Source organism: Notolepis coatsorum, assembly GCF_963971535.1.
Source record: "Notolepis coatsorum genome assembly, chromosome: 8".
In the NCBI taxonomy this organism is placed as follows: domain Eukaryota; kingdom Metazoa; phylum Chordata; class Actinopteri; order Aulopiformes; family Paralepididae; genus Notolepis; species Notolepis coatsorum.
Window position 1 is genome coordinate 34,512,196 of NC_140172.1, and position 19,800 is coordinate 34,531,995.

The 19,800-nt window shown below is 44.2% G+C and overlaps 1 protein-coding gene across 3 annotated transcripts in view; it reads right to left on the reverse strand.

Moving 5' to 3' along the window:
- Positions 1-8,680, reverse strand: part of synj1 (synaptojanin 1) — a 73,849-nt gene extending 65,169 nt beyond the window's left edge. For all 3 annotated transcript variants that reach the window (XM_084320894.1, XM_084320893.1, XM_084320895.1), the window contains exons 1-5: positions 8,613-8,680; positions 6,265-6,424; positions 5,418-5,504; positions 3,228-3,495; positions 1,969-2,194 (exon numbers count right to left, since the gene is read on the reverse strand). In XM_084320894.1, the coding sequence (XP_084177020.1) occupies positions 1,969-2,194; positions 3,228-3,495; positions 5,418-5,504; positions 6,265-6,388 (705 nt within the window). In that variant the 5' untranslated portion in view covers positions 6,389-6,424; positions 8,613-8,680. The remainder of the gene's footprint in view (positions 1-1,968; positions 2,195-3,227; positions 3,496-5,417; positions 5,505-6,264; positions 6,425-8,612) is intronic.
- Between the last annotated feature and the right edge of the window lie 11,120 nt (positions 8,681-19,800).

Here is a 19,800-nt window from a genome sequence, read left to right on the forward strand (position 1 = left end):
TGCTGTCTTGTCGCACAGAACTTGTAAGTCGCTTTGGATAAAAGCGTCAGCTAAATGACTAAATGTAAATGTAAATGTAAACTGCGTTCTGGGAGCCTGAAGACGCTATTTTCTGAAACCGGGTCCCACAGTGGGAAAATCTGAAGACGCCGCCCCCCTTGCGTCGCCGTCTTTACAAGCCTATACGCGCATTTTCCTGAACCGATGACACGATAGCCCACCTCTCCCGTAACCCTCATGTGCAAACTCAGCCAACATCACAACCACAATGGCATCGTACAGAGTAGTTGCGTTCGTGTTACAGAAGCTATTGAGCTTGATCGGGCTACAGCTAAATGTACTGCCCCTGTACTACCACCGTCGATAACAGATTGACATCTCCCTTAATCCGCATGCAAAACCCAGCCAACTAAAAAGAAACATGATACATATATGTCTTATATGTCCAGATATGTCCTGGCTAGAAGTTTTTATTAAACACCGGGAAGCTACTGTGATTAATAAATACACATAGCAAAACTTTTTTTTTAAATGAAAACAAAAAAGATCAAAATCGTTTTCGTCTGGACATGGCCTGAGTGATGTTATTCTGAAAAGGTATCCAAGGTTGTGATGTGAACCTGAAACTATTCATTCTGAATGACGTCCTCGCAAAGGTTGCTCTGAAAACGTCAGCCAATTATTGTGCTTTATTGGAGCTGCTCGTACTATTGTTCAGCGGATAGCCATCCCAAGTATTCACTGTTCTCTGTGAAATCTATGAGCTACAAGGAGACTGTGTGCAGGTTTTCAACACTATGAAAAAGAACTGGCGCAGGTGATGAGCACAGCAGGAGACGTTGTACATCACTTGTTCTTCCAGCATCCAAGTATGCGACAAGTATGGGGGTGATGTAGAACACAAAAAGAGTGCATAGGAGGTGAGAGTGAGAGAAAGAAGAGAGGAAAGAGAGAGAGATAGAGGAGAGAAAGAGAGGAAGAAGGAGAGAGAGAGAGAGATCTCTAGGAAGCACACCATTGTTCTTATATATATATATATACACAACTTCTCCCTTGGACTCTGACAAGCTAATTGCCTGTCAATCAATGGAGCAGGTTGTTTTTTGAGAGGCTGAAAGTGAAACTAAACATGGATGTAAACAACAAAGAAAGTAAGGAAAACAGCAACATTTGACTTTGCAAAGGTTCTCAGAGGTAGGAAATATATTCAGCTTGTAGATTATAGTAGAATAATCTATTCTATAAAACTGCTTATTTAAGCAAAAACGGCTCAACAAAAATAGTTGTTTACAAGGAAAATTACACTGGATGCCTTATGTGTGAGGAAGTGTGGTGTGTGTGTGTCCCTGCGTCAGTACACTGAGGGAGTGAGGAGGAGAAATCACAGTGACAAGCAATGAGTCATGCGGCACAGTATGGGCCGCCCTTCCTCTAAATTGTCCATATTCAAACGACGGCCATTTCTCTCTCATGTCATGCTGAGGTGGGGAACAGGGTGGAAAGGAATCCCAACCCGAGTACCACATAAGAGCAAAATGGTTGCCGTGTGAATATGGTCAATGCACCACCACCAGCAGCACACCATGAGAGAAGCCCCTCTACATAGCAACATCACCAAAACAGACACCCAAACAGACACTCAAACATACACCCAAACATACCCCACTGTTCTACAGTTTGAAAGGGACAGAAGGTCTAAATGAGGAACATGTACACAAATACCAGAGTCACTGTTCCAAAATGGAGAGTGGAAGGATAACACTGGCTAGTTACAACTGACCTGATCTCAAGCCCTGCCCTCTTTTCTTGGTCCTCCAATCACATTCTTGATCCTTCACACAGTCGCTTTGAAAAGGGCAGGGTTTGAGATAGTCAGTTCTGCTCCTCACTAACTATCCCTGGACTCAAACAGACTATGAAGCACCCAATCTGATCACAACTCCTCTAAAACCCTTAGAGCAGACCCACCTGTTCGGTCTCTACAAAGTTGGCCACCTGACCGTCGTCGTTGGTCCCCCGGACGTTGAACCTGGTGCCTGCTCTCTCCGAGCTGAGCCGGGAGATGATGCAGGCCTTGGCCTGTTTGTGGCCCGCGTAGATGGTCCTGATCTCCACGCCTCCGCACATCAGCCTCAACAGCCAGTCGTCACAGTTCACTCCGTAGTGTTTCAGGTGCAGGTGAAGGGACTGGTTCCTGTCGGTTAAAGGGAGAGACACAAAGAATCAAGTCCACAATCAAGTCCAAGCCCGACTGGCATCGACTGACCAAGTTTGTATATTGTATATTTTGTATAGTGGGTGGACTTTATTCTTTTAACTTTTTACTATATGAAGCACATTCTCAGGGGGCTCATACAGAACCAAGCATTTCACTGTAATGTACATGTACTTCATACGTGACAAATAAAACAAAACTTGAATCCAATAAAAGGAGAGTAACCCGTTATATAACCCTTGTCCTGGTAAGCAGAGTTCTTTAATTTCCTGTTCCTCATAGCTACTGAGACATTAAAGTAGGCAATGGCATCTTTCAAGTCTGTAGTAGTGAATCAATCGCACGGTTGAGCCCCTTCCAGCAGCTTATTGCTAGTAAGCAATGGCATGTGAAAGCGTCTCTGAGTTATGCACTTGTTCGGAGCACACAGAATAGATCTCAAGATAGATTACCAGTTTTCTTTGGAAAAAGGACATAGCCAAAGACATTTCTCCCTCTCTTCAGAGGGAACTATGGAGGTTTCCTTCTGAAGGAGCCATGATGTCTTCCATGGAAGGAACTGTAGTTAGAGGGTGGATACTGAAAGATTGGGAGAGAATAAGCCACTCTCAAACATCCAACCAACCAGCCAACGTTATGGATCTAGAAGGGGTTGTTATTGATGTACTCTGTCTCTATGGAAAGCATGCAAAAATATCCATGCATGTAAGAACCTTAACACTAGAATCACAGTCTACTGTCTGCCATCCAATTTACATTCATACATCTTGAGCTGCGACGTCAAGGGACCCTTTTGAAAACGACCATGCTCATATTCCCTCCATCAAAATCTAGCTTCATTTGGAGCAATATCTACCCCCTTTGCTGGGGTGCTAGCTATCTCTGGATCCCTCGGGATCTCTAGTTCCATGTGATACAACTATCTTCACGTAAGCACAAGAAATGTGCCTGCTAGAGCCTGTAAAAGACGGCTACTCAACTGGCAGCATATTGTCTGGACTGTGATCCCTACCAGAAGAAGCGGTTGTCCGTGGTGTCCTCCAGGATCCTGCGGTGAGCGTTAAGACTCAGGTCCATGCTGATCCCCGAGGAAGACCAAGCAAAGTAGAAGTGTCCGGAGTTCAGCACCTTCCGCACTTCAGAGATCCGGTCCTCATCTCCCGGGTCGTTCTTCAGGGATACGAAGTCTGTCTGTGTGACTCGGAATACCTCGGATTCCTGGACCTTCCCTACAGAGCTACATCCTGTCACCACCACCAGACTGTGGAGCATGGAGTCACCTACGAGGGAGGAGGAGGAGGAGGAGGAGGAGCAGGGTGAGATGCGGAGAAGAGGTCGAGTACAGAGCCGAAGATAGATGAAAGAAACAGAGAAAACAAGACACGGGGGATAATAAGACATGGCTTCCCTGTGCATTCTTTAGCTAGGATACACAGTGTCATTGAAGCAAAGCATTCTCGCATAAAATGAACTGCAGCGGGCTAACGTTTGCCAACATTGATAGCGTACCACTGTCTGAATTCAACACTTGTTTCAATGCTGCTGTTTCAGAACCATGGACAGCGTGCTATTTACTTGCCCTTAACAAAGATACGGGCTGGCGGGGGCAACGTGAGCTTTAACTTAGCCTAGTAGTAGCTTGGTGGTGGATGCTAGCTGCTAACGTTAGCACCAGCAGGCCGCAAAATTCTGTAACATAAGCATGCAAATTCACAAACGTGTATCAATTCATCGTAAATTTGTATAGCTTGGCTTTCTTTTGCATCTTTACCTAAAATAGCAGCAAAGCACACAGGGGTTGTTTTAGAGGTTGCGTTATGCTTTAGTGGCTTAACCAGATGGCTAGCAATATCTCTGTTTTTATGTTTATTTAAGGATCCCCATTAGAAGCTGCTAGGTGTGCCTCTAGTCTTCCTGAACATAGAAATACAATACAGTACAGTAAAATGCATGTACATACATTATATATATATTAGGGATGTTTGATATTGGCTTTTTTACCGATATCCGATATACCGATATTGTCCAACTCTTAATTTCTGATACCGATATCAACCGATACCGATATATGCAGAGTTTCCCCCCCAAAAAACTGAATAATTTCAGGTAATTAACATTACATATCTCCTGTCATGGAATTAACACAACATTATTCATACTATTGAAAATAAATTAAATAAGAATTTGTTCTTACTTGCTTGCCTGGGTAAATACATAAAAAAATAAAATTTAAATAAAATTTAAATTACAATTTTAAACAGATACCGATCATTTCCGATATTACATTTTAATGCCAATATTGGCCGATAACGGTAGGCCGATAATATCAGACATCTCTAATATATATATTATACATACACATAAACACATACATTCATACATATACACTTAGGTACACACACACACACTTGATGACATTGTGGAAGTGTGATTGACATTGCGCAGCAGTGTGAGCTGTGATTGGGTGACTTTTGTGGGGACAGACAGAGACACAGACAGATATATACAGACAAACCCTGTTCCGGTGCCACACCGGGAAAAAAAGGAAAAATGTGAGATGAAAAGTTAAGTGATATAGAGTGAGGGGAGTGGAAGGAATTACAGGAAGAGCGGAGATGTGCAAAATGATAGATGGAGGGAGGGTGAACACCGTAGGCGAGGAAAACGTATCAAACAACAATAAGAAGAAAAAAAACGATCACTGGGCAAGAAAAGTCTAATTCCACTACGTCAGTTATTTCCTTTGGAAAACAAGCCAGCCGTATCTCAAAGTGATCTCTGAAAGCTCGGATCCCGGCTATAATCTCATGCACGGCTTTTTCCTTGTTTTGATAACAGAGCCTTCAAGGTCACGCAGAGGGCAGGAGAAAGCAGCTTACGAGTGAGCAGCCACAGATCTGAGGTCTCTTCAACGTAGACCTGGAAAGTCAGAAACAGTTTCCCCCGTTTCCTGTTTCCCATGCATGGATTAATTTTGGGTTAATATCAGACATGCACCACTTCAAATAGGATTTCCTAAAGTGACATATGAACATGTTAACAGCTTTTTCTCGTTCCTGCTAGTAGACGGTGTACATCTTACCCACCCTAACCCATCACCACAAAGATCAGGTTGGGAACGCTGGGGCTTCCTGATCTATGGGGCACATACAGCCTATGTGCATCAAGGAGCACTGCAGGTTAGAGACAGTGTGCAACTTACCCAGGTTTAGGCGGAGGACACCCAGGATCCCATAGGCATCAACCATCTTGGTATATGTGTTTTTAATGGCATCCTTCTCTGCTGCCGCTATGGGTCAGAGAAATTAATAGCTTAATATCCTGTTAGGAGAACAACACTCTTCCTTTAAAGCTTAGGTTTAATGCAGGCTGCAATTGAATTATAGACTATGATTGATGCATATCTATCCATCATTGCTCAAGGTCATGCCCACAATGTAATTGCATTCAATAGATGTGGAGGATCATTAAGAGTCTACAGTAGGGCTGGGAGGTGGCCTATATTGAATATGAAGATACTGATGGATCCATGCAAAGAAAGAAGAATTTTTTTTTTTTTTATGAAATAGCACAATAACTATTGTATTACAAGATCACAAAGTAAATAAAAATGGCATATCAAATTGTAAATTTGTACTGGAAACTAAATACAGACAAAACTACGAAAAAGATCGCCCAGCCCTAGTCTTACAGCATATTTTCAGTCATTGACCATATTCACAGGCAGGACACGTGGCCATTTTGCTCTCATGTCATGCTCAGGTTTGGATTCCTTTTCACACTCGGGGTAGGGCGATAGTGGCTCAGGAGGTAGAGCGATCATCTGGTCACAGGTAATCTGAAGGTTTTCTTCCTTGAGCAAGGCACTTTACCCCTAACTGCTCCCGATGAGCAGGTTGGCACCTTGCATGGTTGCCTCCGCCGTTGGCATGTGAATGAGTGATTGAATGGACCGTGAATGTGAGGCACATATACCATTTTTACCAAATGGCCGCCATGTGAATATGGCCAATAGCAGTCAGATGATCCATCACAGTAAAGTGTCTTACACAGAACAGCCACAGCCCCCGACTCAAACATCAGGCATTCTTCTCTGTTCCTGGTTTCCACTATGACGCTGTAAGGGGGCGGGTCTAATTTGTGGTAAATGCGATATCCCTTGCTGAAGGCCATCGTTGATCCAAGATGAAATAATAACCTATGTCAGATCTGTAAAAATTAAAATGAGAGTATAAGATCAATTAAAATCACATAGCAACAAGCTGATATCCATTTTTACAAACAACTTCTGAGCTTTGCAAGTTCATTCTGCCAATTATTCTACTACAGTAGCACTATACAATACAACCAGCAATTGTTCAGTTTCTCTGCGAGAGAGATATTATGTATAGCTATTAGCTAAGCTAAGATTTTGGAAATCCATCTGTCAATAAATGCTTGTAATGGGGTAATAAGTGATAATAAGGTGCTTGCCATAGGGTCTGAGAAGCTCCAGTATGCTACAGTTGAAAGAAAATTCCTATTCACATTTTATCAAATGTCTTATCATGGCTTAGGCATGCTTTAGTAAGAGACCAAAACAGTCAGTGTGTGGTGTGCTGTGCATATTTCCAGTAAGATGCAGTAATTCATGTAAATTATGAATTCCAAATCAGTGGAATTGGCCAAGCCTACATTTTGATGCAGATTAGACTGCAGTGCAGATACATTGCTATGCTTCATAATAATACTGCAACTTTGTTCTGTTTTGACTGAAATTCTCTACAATTACTGCTGCTCACACATACAGGACAAACTAAGGGAACCATGGACTTATTCCCAAAGGATAAGCCCCTGCTAATCAATAAATTAACAAAGTATAAGCCCCTGCTAATCAATAAATTAACAAAGGATAAGCACCTGCTAATCAATAAATTAACAAAGGATAAGCCCCTGCTAATCAATACATTAACAAAGGATAAGCCCCTGCTAATCAATACATTAACTAATCAAACAAGGAGGACCAAACAACAAAACACAATCTAAATATAGGCTATATTATGCTCTGGGGACAAATATTAATTTGAGCATGTAGATTAAATCCCGGCTCCTCCCTGCAGCGCGTGTCGAAGTGTCCTTGAGCAATACACTGAATCACTACCTGCTCCCAATGAGCAGGTTGGCTTCTTGCCTCTGTCGTCGATGTGTGTGATCAGCCCACCTTGATCCATAGGCCTAAGTCAGAACCTCTATTTGGACCACTCACACCCATCAATCAAAGAGGGGGTGGGTTGTGGCACTTTGAGCATAAACCAGTCACATTTTAAAGTAAAATACAAAGGCTGTAATAACAGTGGATGACAGTGTTCTCAGTGTGTCAAAACATTATCTATGACTATTCCCATGCAGCTCCTAACACCCAGAGTGCCCCCAAATGATTGGCGTAGCCATTGTCATAACGAAATGGACAAGGGAGGGGCAAGAAAACTATACAGACTTCTCAGTCATCACTGTTCAGTCGTATAATATTCTATGTGACTACTGTACCAGAGAAGATGCAGTGAGTGAGGATGCCAGGCCTTCTACCAAATACATGCATAGCTGCTGTTATTAGGCCATAAATCAGTTGTGTGCAAAATAACACTAGTCATCCGAAGGGTTTCAGAGACAGTTCATATCTCAAATGTTGCTGCTCGTAAATGTCATCATAATGCAATACATATTTCCGTATTGAGACACACACAGTTAACAACATGACAGGGATTTTCAGGATCAATCAGAATACAGAGTTAGCTAGTTAGCTCATGTTAGCTTGCTCAAATAGACTACTATGAAAAAAGGTGCACAACACAGCTGCTTTGCCAGCCAGCTAACTAGAATGTAATTCTTGTTAGTGGAGATTAGCTGCACCCAGCCAGTGCACCCAGCAGACAGATCCAGGGATGATGAGTCTGCCATTAGAGGCCAAGAGAGACACAGCCAGTCACGACTTAATGTAAAACACTGACAGCAGCAAAGCAAAGCTAACTGGGATCTACTGCTCATGTTGGTGCTTGCAAGATGACAGTTCACAAAACTGCTAACTGTAATAGCAGCAAACGGAACATCACTACAGTCTAATCTGTCGATCTATGTATCTAGCTATTAGTTATTAAGAGTCTAACGTTAGCTGACCATCCATAGCTTAGCTGGCTAATGTTCGTTAGCTTCTCTAATGTTATGCTGATGGAAACTACTGCTGCTAACCAGTGGCCCATCAGTCGACATGGTACAGTAAACTGCAGTGATGATACATGAAGACGAACAGTGTGGTTGACTCAAAGCGATTCTATTTTTTATCTACATTGTGTTTCAAGTTTATCTTTAAAATCATTATTTTCTCCATTTGATAATAAAGATACAGACAGGGGCACAGCACCTGATTGTAGCTTGTTTCCCCGCCGGGTTGTCCTCCTCACAGATACGGATACCGCTGCTCGCTGCTGCTGCTGCTCGCTGTCACAACAAGACCCCTCCCACCGCGGTGCCGTCACAACAAGACCCCTCCCACCGCGCTGCCGATGCAGTGATGCTACATTCCGACGCAACACACGCTCCCTGGCTGTCATTACCGTAACGCTGGGAGAAAACGTGACCGAAAATGCCAATAGGGTCGAGCTGCAGCCTCGGAGATCGGTCCAGATTGGGCAACTTCCGCCCAGCCACAAGATTATTACTCCTGTGAGGCTGTGACCTACTGTGAAAATGTTTAACTTAAGCAATTGCGTAGGGTCCAGCTGCAGCGCCGGAGAATCCTCTCAAGGGTCAAGCCTGTGGCAGCCACAGAGAGCGCGCTGATTGGCGGAAAGTATGGACGTTTCTCGAAGTACTCAGAGGTCCATGCCATCTAAGTCCACAGTGATGCGTTGCTCATGGGACGAGGTTGCACTCCGTGCAACCAAAGTTTTGTGAGCAGAAGCGCGTGCACGCGCACGGATGTGCACGCCGTGCGTGCACACAGGAATGCGCTGCACTCGACTGATGCGCCAACTCGCAGTACCCACCTGGCTACTTTGTGTAGATCATTGGCTAAATGATTATCCAGTTTGACTATTGTCTATACGAGCCACCGTACCGCTAGTGCGACTGCGTACAAACTGCCTCGCTACTATGAACCTGTTCTCACCGTCACGTCAGAACTAGATGTTAAATAAACCTACGGTTTGTTATACCCAAGTGTGTTCATTGACTCACACGCAACTGAGGGACATATTAACACAGTTTACATGGTGTCAGAAGACAGAACGGACTTTCCGCCCGTGAGTAACGTGTTTTTCGTCGTGTTTTTTTTACTAGCCTTTTGATAGCCTAGCTAACCTAGCCGCGGCCGCGCTAGTAGAGAGACACTATGGCGGATGGATTTCGCAGACCCGACCCTGTTGTATTTGATGAACATGTTGCCGAGAATTGGCGCATTTTTGAAGGGGAATATGACATTTTTATTGCCGCAGCCCACTCAGAGAAACCTGCAAGGACAAAGGCTTACACTCTCCTCAACATTGCTGGACCTGAAGCCATAGAACGGGAGCGTTCGTTTGTGTATGCAGCTGAGGTGCGCGCGCCCGGTGACAACGGACCACTAATTACACCGGCGGAGTCCAGAAAGGACCCGAACTGCCTGAAAAGAAAATTCAGAGAAATATGCAATCCCCAAAGCAACAGGACGATGGAAAGACACAAATTTCATTCGAGAAACCAGAAGCAAGGTGAGAATATTGAATCCTTCATCAGTGACTTGAAGATCAAAGCTAAAAGTTGCCAGTTTGGAACTCTGACTGAAGAGCTTATCTGTGATCGAATCGTGTGTGGCATCACACGGGACGCTTTGAGAAAATCTCTGTTGAGGGATAGTGAGTTAACACTTGCCAAAGCTATCACAATCTGTCGTATTCACGAGATGACAGAGGAAAACGGCAAAACACTAGCCACACAGGCTACCAGTGTTGATGCAGTGAGGCCTGTTTACAACAGAAAGCACCAGTCTAAACCCCAGGTATTTTCAAACAATGCCATAACAAAGTGCAACAATTGTGGTGGTAGTCATGAGGCTAAAAGAGAAAAATGCCCAGCCTTCGGACAGCAGTGCCATAACTGCAAGAAGGTAAACCACTACAAAAGTTGTTGCAAGTCTAAGCCACAGAGTCAAAGATATCCACAGAAGAAATCTTACAGACCATCTGTGCATGAAATGTCAGTGGACCAGTTTACACATGAAGACGACACGTTCTATGTGGATGGTGTCAATATTGACAGTGTCAATTCTCAAGTAAATGAGAAGGATGAAGGATTTGTCACAATGCACATAAACTGCAAATCTACAGAGTTTAAAGTTGACACAGGAGCTAAATGTAATGTTATGTCAATAGAGACTTTCAAAAGAGTGACTAATGGAGAGCAATTTGTGCAGCAAAAGAAAACTGCAAACCTTGTTGCTTACGGAGGCACTAGAATTGAGACCAAAGGTCTGGTCACACTGTCGTGCTGTTTAAAGGAGCAGCAACACACACTGCCTTTGTTCATAGTGGACAGAGATGTGCAACCACTACTAGGTTTTCGTGCATGTATGGACATGGGGATTGTTCAAATGAGCCTAGACGTCCACCAGGTCACCATGGAGAATAACACAGATTTCAAAACACAGATTCTAACACATTATGAAGATGTGTTCAGTGATGAGCTTGGAGAACTTCCAGTTATATATTCCATGACGCTGGATCGCAGCATACAGCCTGTGGTCCGACCAGCCCACCGCATCCCCGCAGCGATGCAAGAGAGGGTTAAAGCGGAATTGGACCGCATGCAAAGCATAGGTGTCATAACACCTGTCTCTGAGCCCACAGACTGGGTTTCATCTATGGTGGCAGCACACAAGAAAGACAAACAAGAAATCAAACTGTGCATCAATCCAAAGGACCTCAACACAGCGTTGAAGAGGCCCCATCACCCCATGCGTAGTGTTGAAGAGGTAGCAGCACAGATGTCAGGAGCAACAGTGTTTTCCGTCCTGGACGCCAAGAACTCATTCTGGCAGATACGTCTGGACGAGAAATCCTCATTGCTGACCACATTCAGCACGCCGTTCGGGCGCTACAAATTTCAAAGAATGCCTTTCGGCATCAACTCCGCAAGCGAGGTGTTTCAGCGCTCCATGGAACAGCTGTTCACAGGCTTACCATGCTCCGTGATAGTAGATGACATCATCATCGGAGGCCGCGGAGTGGCTGAACACGATGCCAACCTGAGAAAAGTGCTTGATCGGGTGAGAGAGGTCAACCTCAGGCTAAACTCAACAAAGTGTAAGTTTCGCCTAGACCAAGTAGGTTATGTAGGCCACATCTTCACGAGCGAAGGCCTGAAAGCAGACCCCTCTAAAACAGCAGCTATAACTGAGATGCCAGTCCCCACAGATGTCACTTCACTACAGCGTTTCCTAGGGATGGTGAACTACCTGGCAAAGTACATCCCCAGTTTCAGTGACATAGCAGTGCCACTGAGGAAGCTGACCCACAAGGACACGGCGTGGTGCTGGTACCAGCAGCACCAGGAGGCATTTGAGCGCCTCAAGTTGTGCCTATCCAGCCCACCAGTGTTGATATATTACAACGTCAAGGAGCCAGTCACACTCACATGTGACGCGTCATGCTATGGACTCGGAGCAGCATGCATGCAAAGTGGCAGGCCAGTAGCATTTGCGTCGCGTACCCTCACAGATACTGAGACAAGGTACACCCAAATAGAAAGAGAGCTTCTAGCTGTCGTGTTTGCCTGCACAAAATTCAAGGACTATGTATATGGAAAGCCCACAATCGTGGAAACAGACCACCAACCTCTGGTGACGATCATAAAAAAGCCCATACACACAGCCCCAGCCCCTCTTCAGAGAATGCTACTCCATCTACAGAGCTACGACATCAGCCTAGTGTACAAAAAGGGCAAGTACAGTCTTGGACTTCCTGACGGGCAGACCCCAGGTGGTGAGAGCAGGCAACTGCACCTCCTCATCCATCACCCTCAACATAGGGGCCCCCCAGGGCTGTGTTCTGAGTCCCCTCCTCTACTCCCTGTACACACACGACTGTGTGGCTCAGCGGAGTAGCAACACAATCATCAAATTTGCTGACAACACAGTGGTGGTGGGCCTGATCTCTGCAAACGACGAGAGGGCCTACCTGGATGAGGTCAAGGTCCTGGCGGGATGGTGCCAGGAAAACAGCCTCTCCCTGAACGTCAGCAAAACAAAGGAGATGATTGTGGACTTCAGGAGGTCGGGGGTCAAGGACTACAGCCCCCTCAGCATCGACGGGGCACCGGTTGAGAGAGTGAACAGCTTTAAGTACCTCGGTGCCTACATATCCGAGGACTTGACATGGACCACACACATTGACAGTGTTGTGAAGAAGGCACGACAACGCCTCTACTTCCTCAGGCGCCTAAGGAAGTTCCAAGTCAGTCAGAAGATCCTTAAGAACTTCTACTCATGTACAATAGAGAGCATCCTGACTGGCAACATCACCTCCTGGTTTGGGAATAGCACTGCACAAGACCGAAGCAGACTACAAAGAGTGACGCGTTCAGCCGAACGCACAATTGGAGGGGGGCTCCCCACCCTCCAGAACATTTACAACAAGCGGTGCAGGGGCAAGGCTAAGAGAATCATTAAGGACTCCAGTCACCCGAACAACTGCCTCTTTGAACTGCTGCGGTCAGGCAAGCGATACCGGAGTCTCAAGGCGAGCACAGAAAGACTCAGAAGAAGCTTCTATCCCCAGGCCATCAGGCTGCTCAACGAACAATGAAAACTACACAACAACCATCAAACGCACATAGCACACACATCCACACGCACACACTCACTTTAAACAAACACACTGTAGCACCCACTCCCCACACTTTATAGCACACACTCACTTTAAACAAACACACTGTAGCACCCACTCCCCACACTTTATATTTATTGATAAAGGATTGCACTACAACTCGTACACCTTACTGTAAATTGTACCTAAATTGTACCTCATCCCATTTCTGCTTTGCACTATATAGTATTGTATATTAGTACACTGCATAGTATTGTATATTATATGGTAACTCAGTTACGTCTATTCTGCATCGAACATTGTACATATGTCCATACTGAACACTGTGACCTCATTTTCTACTTCTAATTTACATGCTATACTATGTTATTTGATACTTATCTTGTCTAGCACAGTCTCTGGAGCGTAACAGTAAGAAGCATTTTGTATAAATGTATTCTGTACTTCTGTATGACAACTATTAAAGAAACTTGAACTTGAAACTACCTGGCTGACACCCTCTCCAGAGCTCCAAACAAACATGTCACACAGAGCCCTGCTGAAACCGGTGCTTATGAGGTCATGTCGGTGAGTTGCATCTCCACCGCTCGCCTAGAAGAACTCAGAAAGCACACAGCAGAGGATGAGATGTTACAGACCCTCAGCGCGGTCATTCAGAGAGGATGGCCCAACAGAGAAAGCCAGCTCCAGCCTGCTGTCGTTCCCTTCTTCCCTTACAGAGACGAACTTGCAGTGGAGGATGGAATCATCATGAAAGGCCCCCAGTCTCTGCACAGAGAGTACATCAACATCGTGCACAAAGGACACCCAGGTGTTGAAGCCACAAAGCGCAGAGCCAGAGGCATCATATTCTGGCCGGCAATGTCAACTGACATCGCTGAAGAGCTGCTCTCATGTGCAACGTGCAACAGCACCAGGTCCCACCAGCAAAAGGAACCTCTGAAACTTCAATCAGTTCCAGACCTCCCATGGTCTACAGTTGCCACGGACATGTTTGAATGGCATGGTAAACACTACCAAGTGCTAGTAGATTCGTATTCTGGCTGGTACGAAATCGACCTTCTCCACAGCCTGACATCATCGGCTGTGATATCTAAGTTGAAAAGACATTTTTCAGTCCACGGCTCACCGCACACCCTCTTCTCTGACAATGCTAGACAATACACCAGTCAGAGTTTCAAGGACTTTGCCAAACAATGGGATTTTGTCCATACCACCAGCAGCCCAGAGTTCCCACAGTCTAATGGGCTCGCAGAGAGGGCGGTCAGAAGTGCCAAGCAACTGATGGAGAAATCTCATAGAGATGGAACCGATGTTTTTTTCAATCTCCTAAACCTCAGGAACGTCCCCCGTGACTCAACACTAGGCTCCCCTGCTGAACGTCTGATGTCACGGCAGACACGCGCAGCCATTCCAGTGTGTAGCAAACTACTGGAACCAACCCCCAAGGACGCCCGGCTAGTCAGCGCCCAGCTCCTCAACAGGAGGCTCACTCTGAAACACCACTTCGACAAGTCAAGTCGCCCACTGCCGCCTTTGACAGAGGGACAGGTGGTCCGTATGCAGACCCCGAAAGGATACGACCGACTTGGGACTGTGAAGGAGGAGAGCAAAGAGCCGCGCTCCTACGTCATCCAGTCCAACGGGAAGACATACAGGAGGAATCGCCGTCACATCCTTCCTGTCACAGAACCACCACCACCACGGTTCCACGCAGAGGACCCAGACTCTCAGAACACCGGCTCCTCTACAGTGAACAATGCACCCTACACGCCACTATCACCACGCCAAACAACATGCAATACACACACTCTCCCCGGCCGACACACCCAGCACGCTTCCCAGCTGAGAACAGTAACGCACAATATACAACGCGTGCAGGCCGCGTCTGCAAGCCAAACCCCAAGTATATGCAGTAGAGATTGTATTGAAAAAAAAATAATAAAAAAAAAGAGTAAAGAAAACTGATGTGTATAACATGGTTAATGTAGAATGCTATGCCAATGTGTCAATATTATTTGCACTAAGTTGTTCCACTTATGCACTTATGGTGATTCCAAGTTTTATGAATGCACTACTTCTTAAAGTGATATATACTTGACTCGTCCACCTTTGTCTACAGATGGATAGTTTTAAGTTTGTCTAAGAGTATCTTAATTTAATTGTTTACTGGAAATTGTAGAATTCAAAGTAAGAGAAATGTTCTGTGATGTTAACATTCACCTAGTGATACAGTATTTTGTTATACGAGATTTGAGCTAAAGGGAAAGGATGTAGATCATTGGCTAAATGATTATCCAGTTTGACTATTGTCTATACGAGCCACCGTACCGCTAGTGCGACTGCGTACAAACTGCCTCGCTACTATGAACCTGTTCTCACCGTCACGTCAGAACTAGATGTTAAATAAACCTACGGTTTGTTATACCCAAGTGTGTTCATTGACTCACACGCAACTGAGGGACATATTAACACAGTTTACACTTTGCATATCAATAGCACTGGTCAGCATCGTCAGGTGTTACATTCCATTCGTAGAGGCAATTAGGCACTGTTTTTAGTCTGTCCTTATGTGAGGGAACATTTATGCGCATGCACGGGAGCGCACGCATGCGCATGCACGGGAGCGCGCGCATGAGCCTGGGAGCGTGCATGCACGTGGCGTCATTAGCGTGCGTGCAACCAGTGTTGATATGAGCATCGCAACACTGTCTAAGAATGAAGAGAGCGTGTGTTATTGGAATGATTGATTGATTGATTGAAAATTGTATTAATGTCCGCCTTGTTTCGAACTGGTTAGGCTTAGGCCCTCTTTTGAAGTCGGTTATGCTTAGAGTTTATCTTTAGAGCATGGCGATAGACCACCAGACCTGATTCCAAACTCTAAGCATAACCAACTTCGAAAGAGGGCGACATCGAAAGAGGGCCTAAGCATAACCAGTTCGAAACAAGGCAGACATTAATACATTTTTCAATCAATCAATCAATCAATCAATTGTCGTGGAAATATATTATCATGTTCTTATATATCTGTGTGGAGATATCATGTCATACAGCCAGTGGCGGACTGGGACACAAATTCAGCCCGGGACATTCAGACGCACCAGCCCACACACCGGCCCACGCACCGGCCCCGAAACCGGCCCACACAACGGCTGTTATGAAACACTTGTCCAGTATTAAACAACCCAAGGCTGTGGCTAAGGAGTCAACATCAGGGAGACCAAATCTACACCCCGCCCCTAGATGTGCACTCGTGCACAGTGCACACACACACACACACACACATACATATACCGTTACTTTGGCTTTTTACTTTTTAGTAACATCTTAGTGCCTCATTAGCCTAGGGATTAAGGATACATGAAGTATTAACTACACCATAATAATATTGAGGTTTTGATCCATAGAAAGGTCTGTGCTACACAATTTCAGTTAGATTGGATTTATTGTCCTTTAATTTGGCACTCATGACATTAGTTGCTTGCCGTTTAATCAACATCGAAAGACCCCCCACTTCCTCCCAGACACCCATTCCAAGAGTCTCAGTCTCTCTCAGTCTCTCAGTCTCTCTCAGTCTCTCTCAGTCTCTCTCAGTCTCTCTCAGTCTCTCTCTCTCTCTCTCTCTCTCTCTCTCTCTCTCTCTCTCTCTCTCTCTCTCTCTCTCTCTCTCTCTCTCTCTCTCTCTCTCAATAGTGACTCAGTATTAGCAGAGTTGATAGGAAAAGGGAAGTTTTGTCTGGGCTCTGCTGAGAAGTCATGGGTCAAATAGAAGGTGTGGGGGTGACTAGAGAAGATGGGGAAGTTGGTGAGTGGTGACTACTCCCATTTTCAGAATTTGAGGGTTCATTGGAATCTGATTTTCTTCAGAATTCAATGAGGCAGAGAATGCTCTGATTCAGACTGACATCACATCTATATTCTGTATGCTGTTCCAACTCTTTGTTGAGGCTTTATTGAATAAAATGTTTGAATACAATGTTTTTATCGCTGCACCATTTCATCCAATAGAGAAAAACATGTTATCTTCACTAGAATTGAAAATAAAGTTGAAATCTGTGCTAGTAGTGATGGACCCAGTAGTGGGGGCAGTAAGGAAGAAGATACAAATATACTAGGGATGTTCGATATTGGCTTTTTTACCGATATCCGATATAGTCCAACACTTAAATTTCCGATACCGATATCAACCGATACCAATATATGCAGGGTTTCCCCCCCAAAAAACGAATAATTTCAGGTAATTAACATTACATATCTCTTGTTGTGGAATTAACACAACATTATGCATACTTTTGACAATAAATAAAATCAGAATTTGTTCTTACTTGCTTGCCTGGGTAAATAAAGGTTAAATAAATATAAAAAATAAAAATATTTAATTTTTCTTTTTTTGAAAACAGATACCGATAATTTCCGATATCACATTTTAATGCCAATATCGGTAGGCCGATAATATCGGACATCACTAAAATATACACATTATAATACACAATTTGAAAAGTAATGTCATGATCTAGGTGTCTTTTATAAACGTTTTCATTCTACTGGATGAAGCTCAACTTCATCATGGCTGCTTGCCATCTCTCTCTCTCTCTCTCTCTCTCTCTCTCTCTCTCTCTCTCTGCATTCACACTCACACACGCTACTGGTGGTCATGAGCAGCATCAGCAAACACAGCTGCCCTGTGGCAGACTGACGGAATCATGTCTGCTATTCAGCGCCAACCACCATCAACAACCTTCATAAATACATTCAACATTAATGGAATAGGCTAACTACCAACTTAGCTGTAGCAGTTAGCTGTTATATGCAATCACATTTGTTTAACTACGGGGTAGTAGTTGACCGAGTTGTTAGCTTAAGCTAGTTAGCTGTGGTTATTTACAAACATGTAGATGAGACTAATCATATCGAGAACATGGCTAACAGTTGGGAATTCTAAGGTACATCTTATTTAAGCATGTAAAATGGCAACTAATCAATTCAATCAATTAGATTACCAATATTATATCAACATGAAAATTTGGAAGGGAACATAATAGTATTTTATTTTAGTATTTACTATTATAATATTAGTAGCCGATTAATTTGCAGCCCGTCCTAGGTTCTGATTGGCTCTCTAGGTTAGCACTTTAGCTTCTGATGCTGTGGTGGGCACTAGTCCTAACATTGCTAACCAAACTTTTAGTCAGAGAAAAAACTTCACGAGTCACGACTATTTATGTCCACGTGCTGTAAGGAATCAGGAATACGGAAAGCACATTGTCTTGTAATAGAATGACTGAAATCACTGCAAGAGCTAGTATAGGCTAGCTAGCCCTCATGAACCGGCAGACACCAACAGTAGAATATGCACTAGGCTACTGCACGCACCTGTCATGTTACTGTTGGTTCCTTCCACTTGAACTTCATCATTATTAGCAGCAGCAGCTACTCTAACGAGAGCCCTTCCTCTACTAAACATGTCTGTAATTTTAGAACATTGTTCTGCGTCTTTTACTAGCAATTTTTGTTTTTTTATTCTAGCTTTTTCAGCTCCACTTTTTTTTTCTTTTTCGTTCTCCATTTCTGCGCTTCTAGGCCTACTCGCGGTTGGGAGGAAACGTGAATCTCATTCACTGATGTCTCATGTCTCATTCAAGACAAAAACAAAAGCATGTCTTTCACTTAACACCACGAAAACAGTGTCTATGATGTTCACAAAGTCACCAGTAGAGGTCACTCACTCTAATGTGTTTCTGGGAGAGGCGGAGCTGGACATTGTACATTAATTCGGGAGCATGTCTATGTTCCCCGGGTCCTATGTTCCCTGCTTTGATTGATTGACATTTTTAGACCACCAGCCCTGATTCCAAACTCTAACCGTAACCAGTTCGAAAGAGGGTCTAAGCTTAACCAGTTCGAAACAAGGCGGACATTCATAATTAATAAAATAATAGAAATGAATAAAAATGTCAATCTATTAATCAATCAAGCGGGGAACATAGGACCCGGGGAACATAGGACCCGGGGAACATAAGGATGATCCCATTAATTCAAGTATCTTGGGGTCACATTGGACTCTACATTGACCTTCAAAAAGTCATGTGAAGAAAGTGACAAACAGTCAAGTTTAACATCGAAAACTTCAGGCAGATCAGGCCCTGCCTGCCAGTTAATGCTGCAAGGATGTTTCTGCATTCAATGATTTTATCACACATCGAGTACTGTTTTATCAACTGGTCTCTTTCATATGTCACTACTCTTACACCAATAGAATTACTCTACAAAAAAGCCATAAAAGTATTTGATAGGAAACCAATTTCATTTCATCACTGTAATGTTTTAGAAAAACATAACATGCAACAAGGTTCTGCATGGACTTGCCCCTCCCCCATTGAATGAGTTCATCCAACAGAAAGCAGACACTGGCATTACCACCAGGGCCATCAGTAGAGGAGACTGTAAGGTGCCTTTTCGGTATACTACCTTTGCAAAAACTGTGTTCTCTGTTAAAGGTGGTAACTACTGGAATAGCCTACCAGTTGTGATTAGAGAGTGCCCTACATACTCCATGTTCAAGACCCATCTTAAACTGCATCTTAAGGCAAACCAGAACTGTGATCATTTTTAATCTGATTTAGTTTATGCAACTTGTTTATTGTTTTATTGCCGGCCCACACAATGGCCCACATACTGGCCCACACACCGGCCCACACACCGGCCCACATACTGGCCCACACACCGGCCCACACACTGGCCCACATT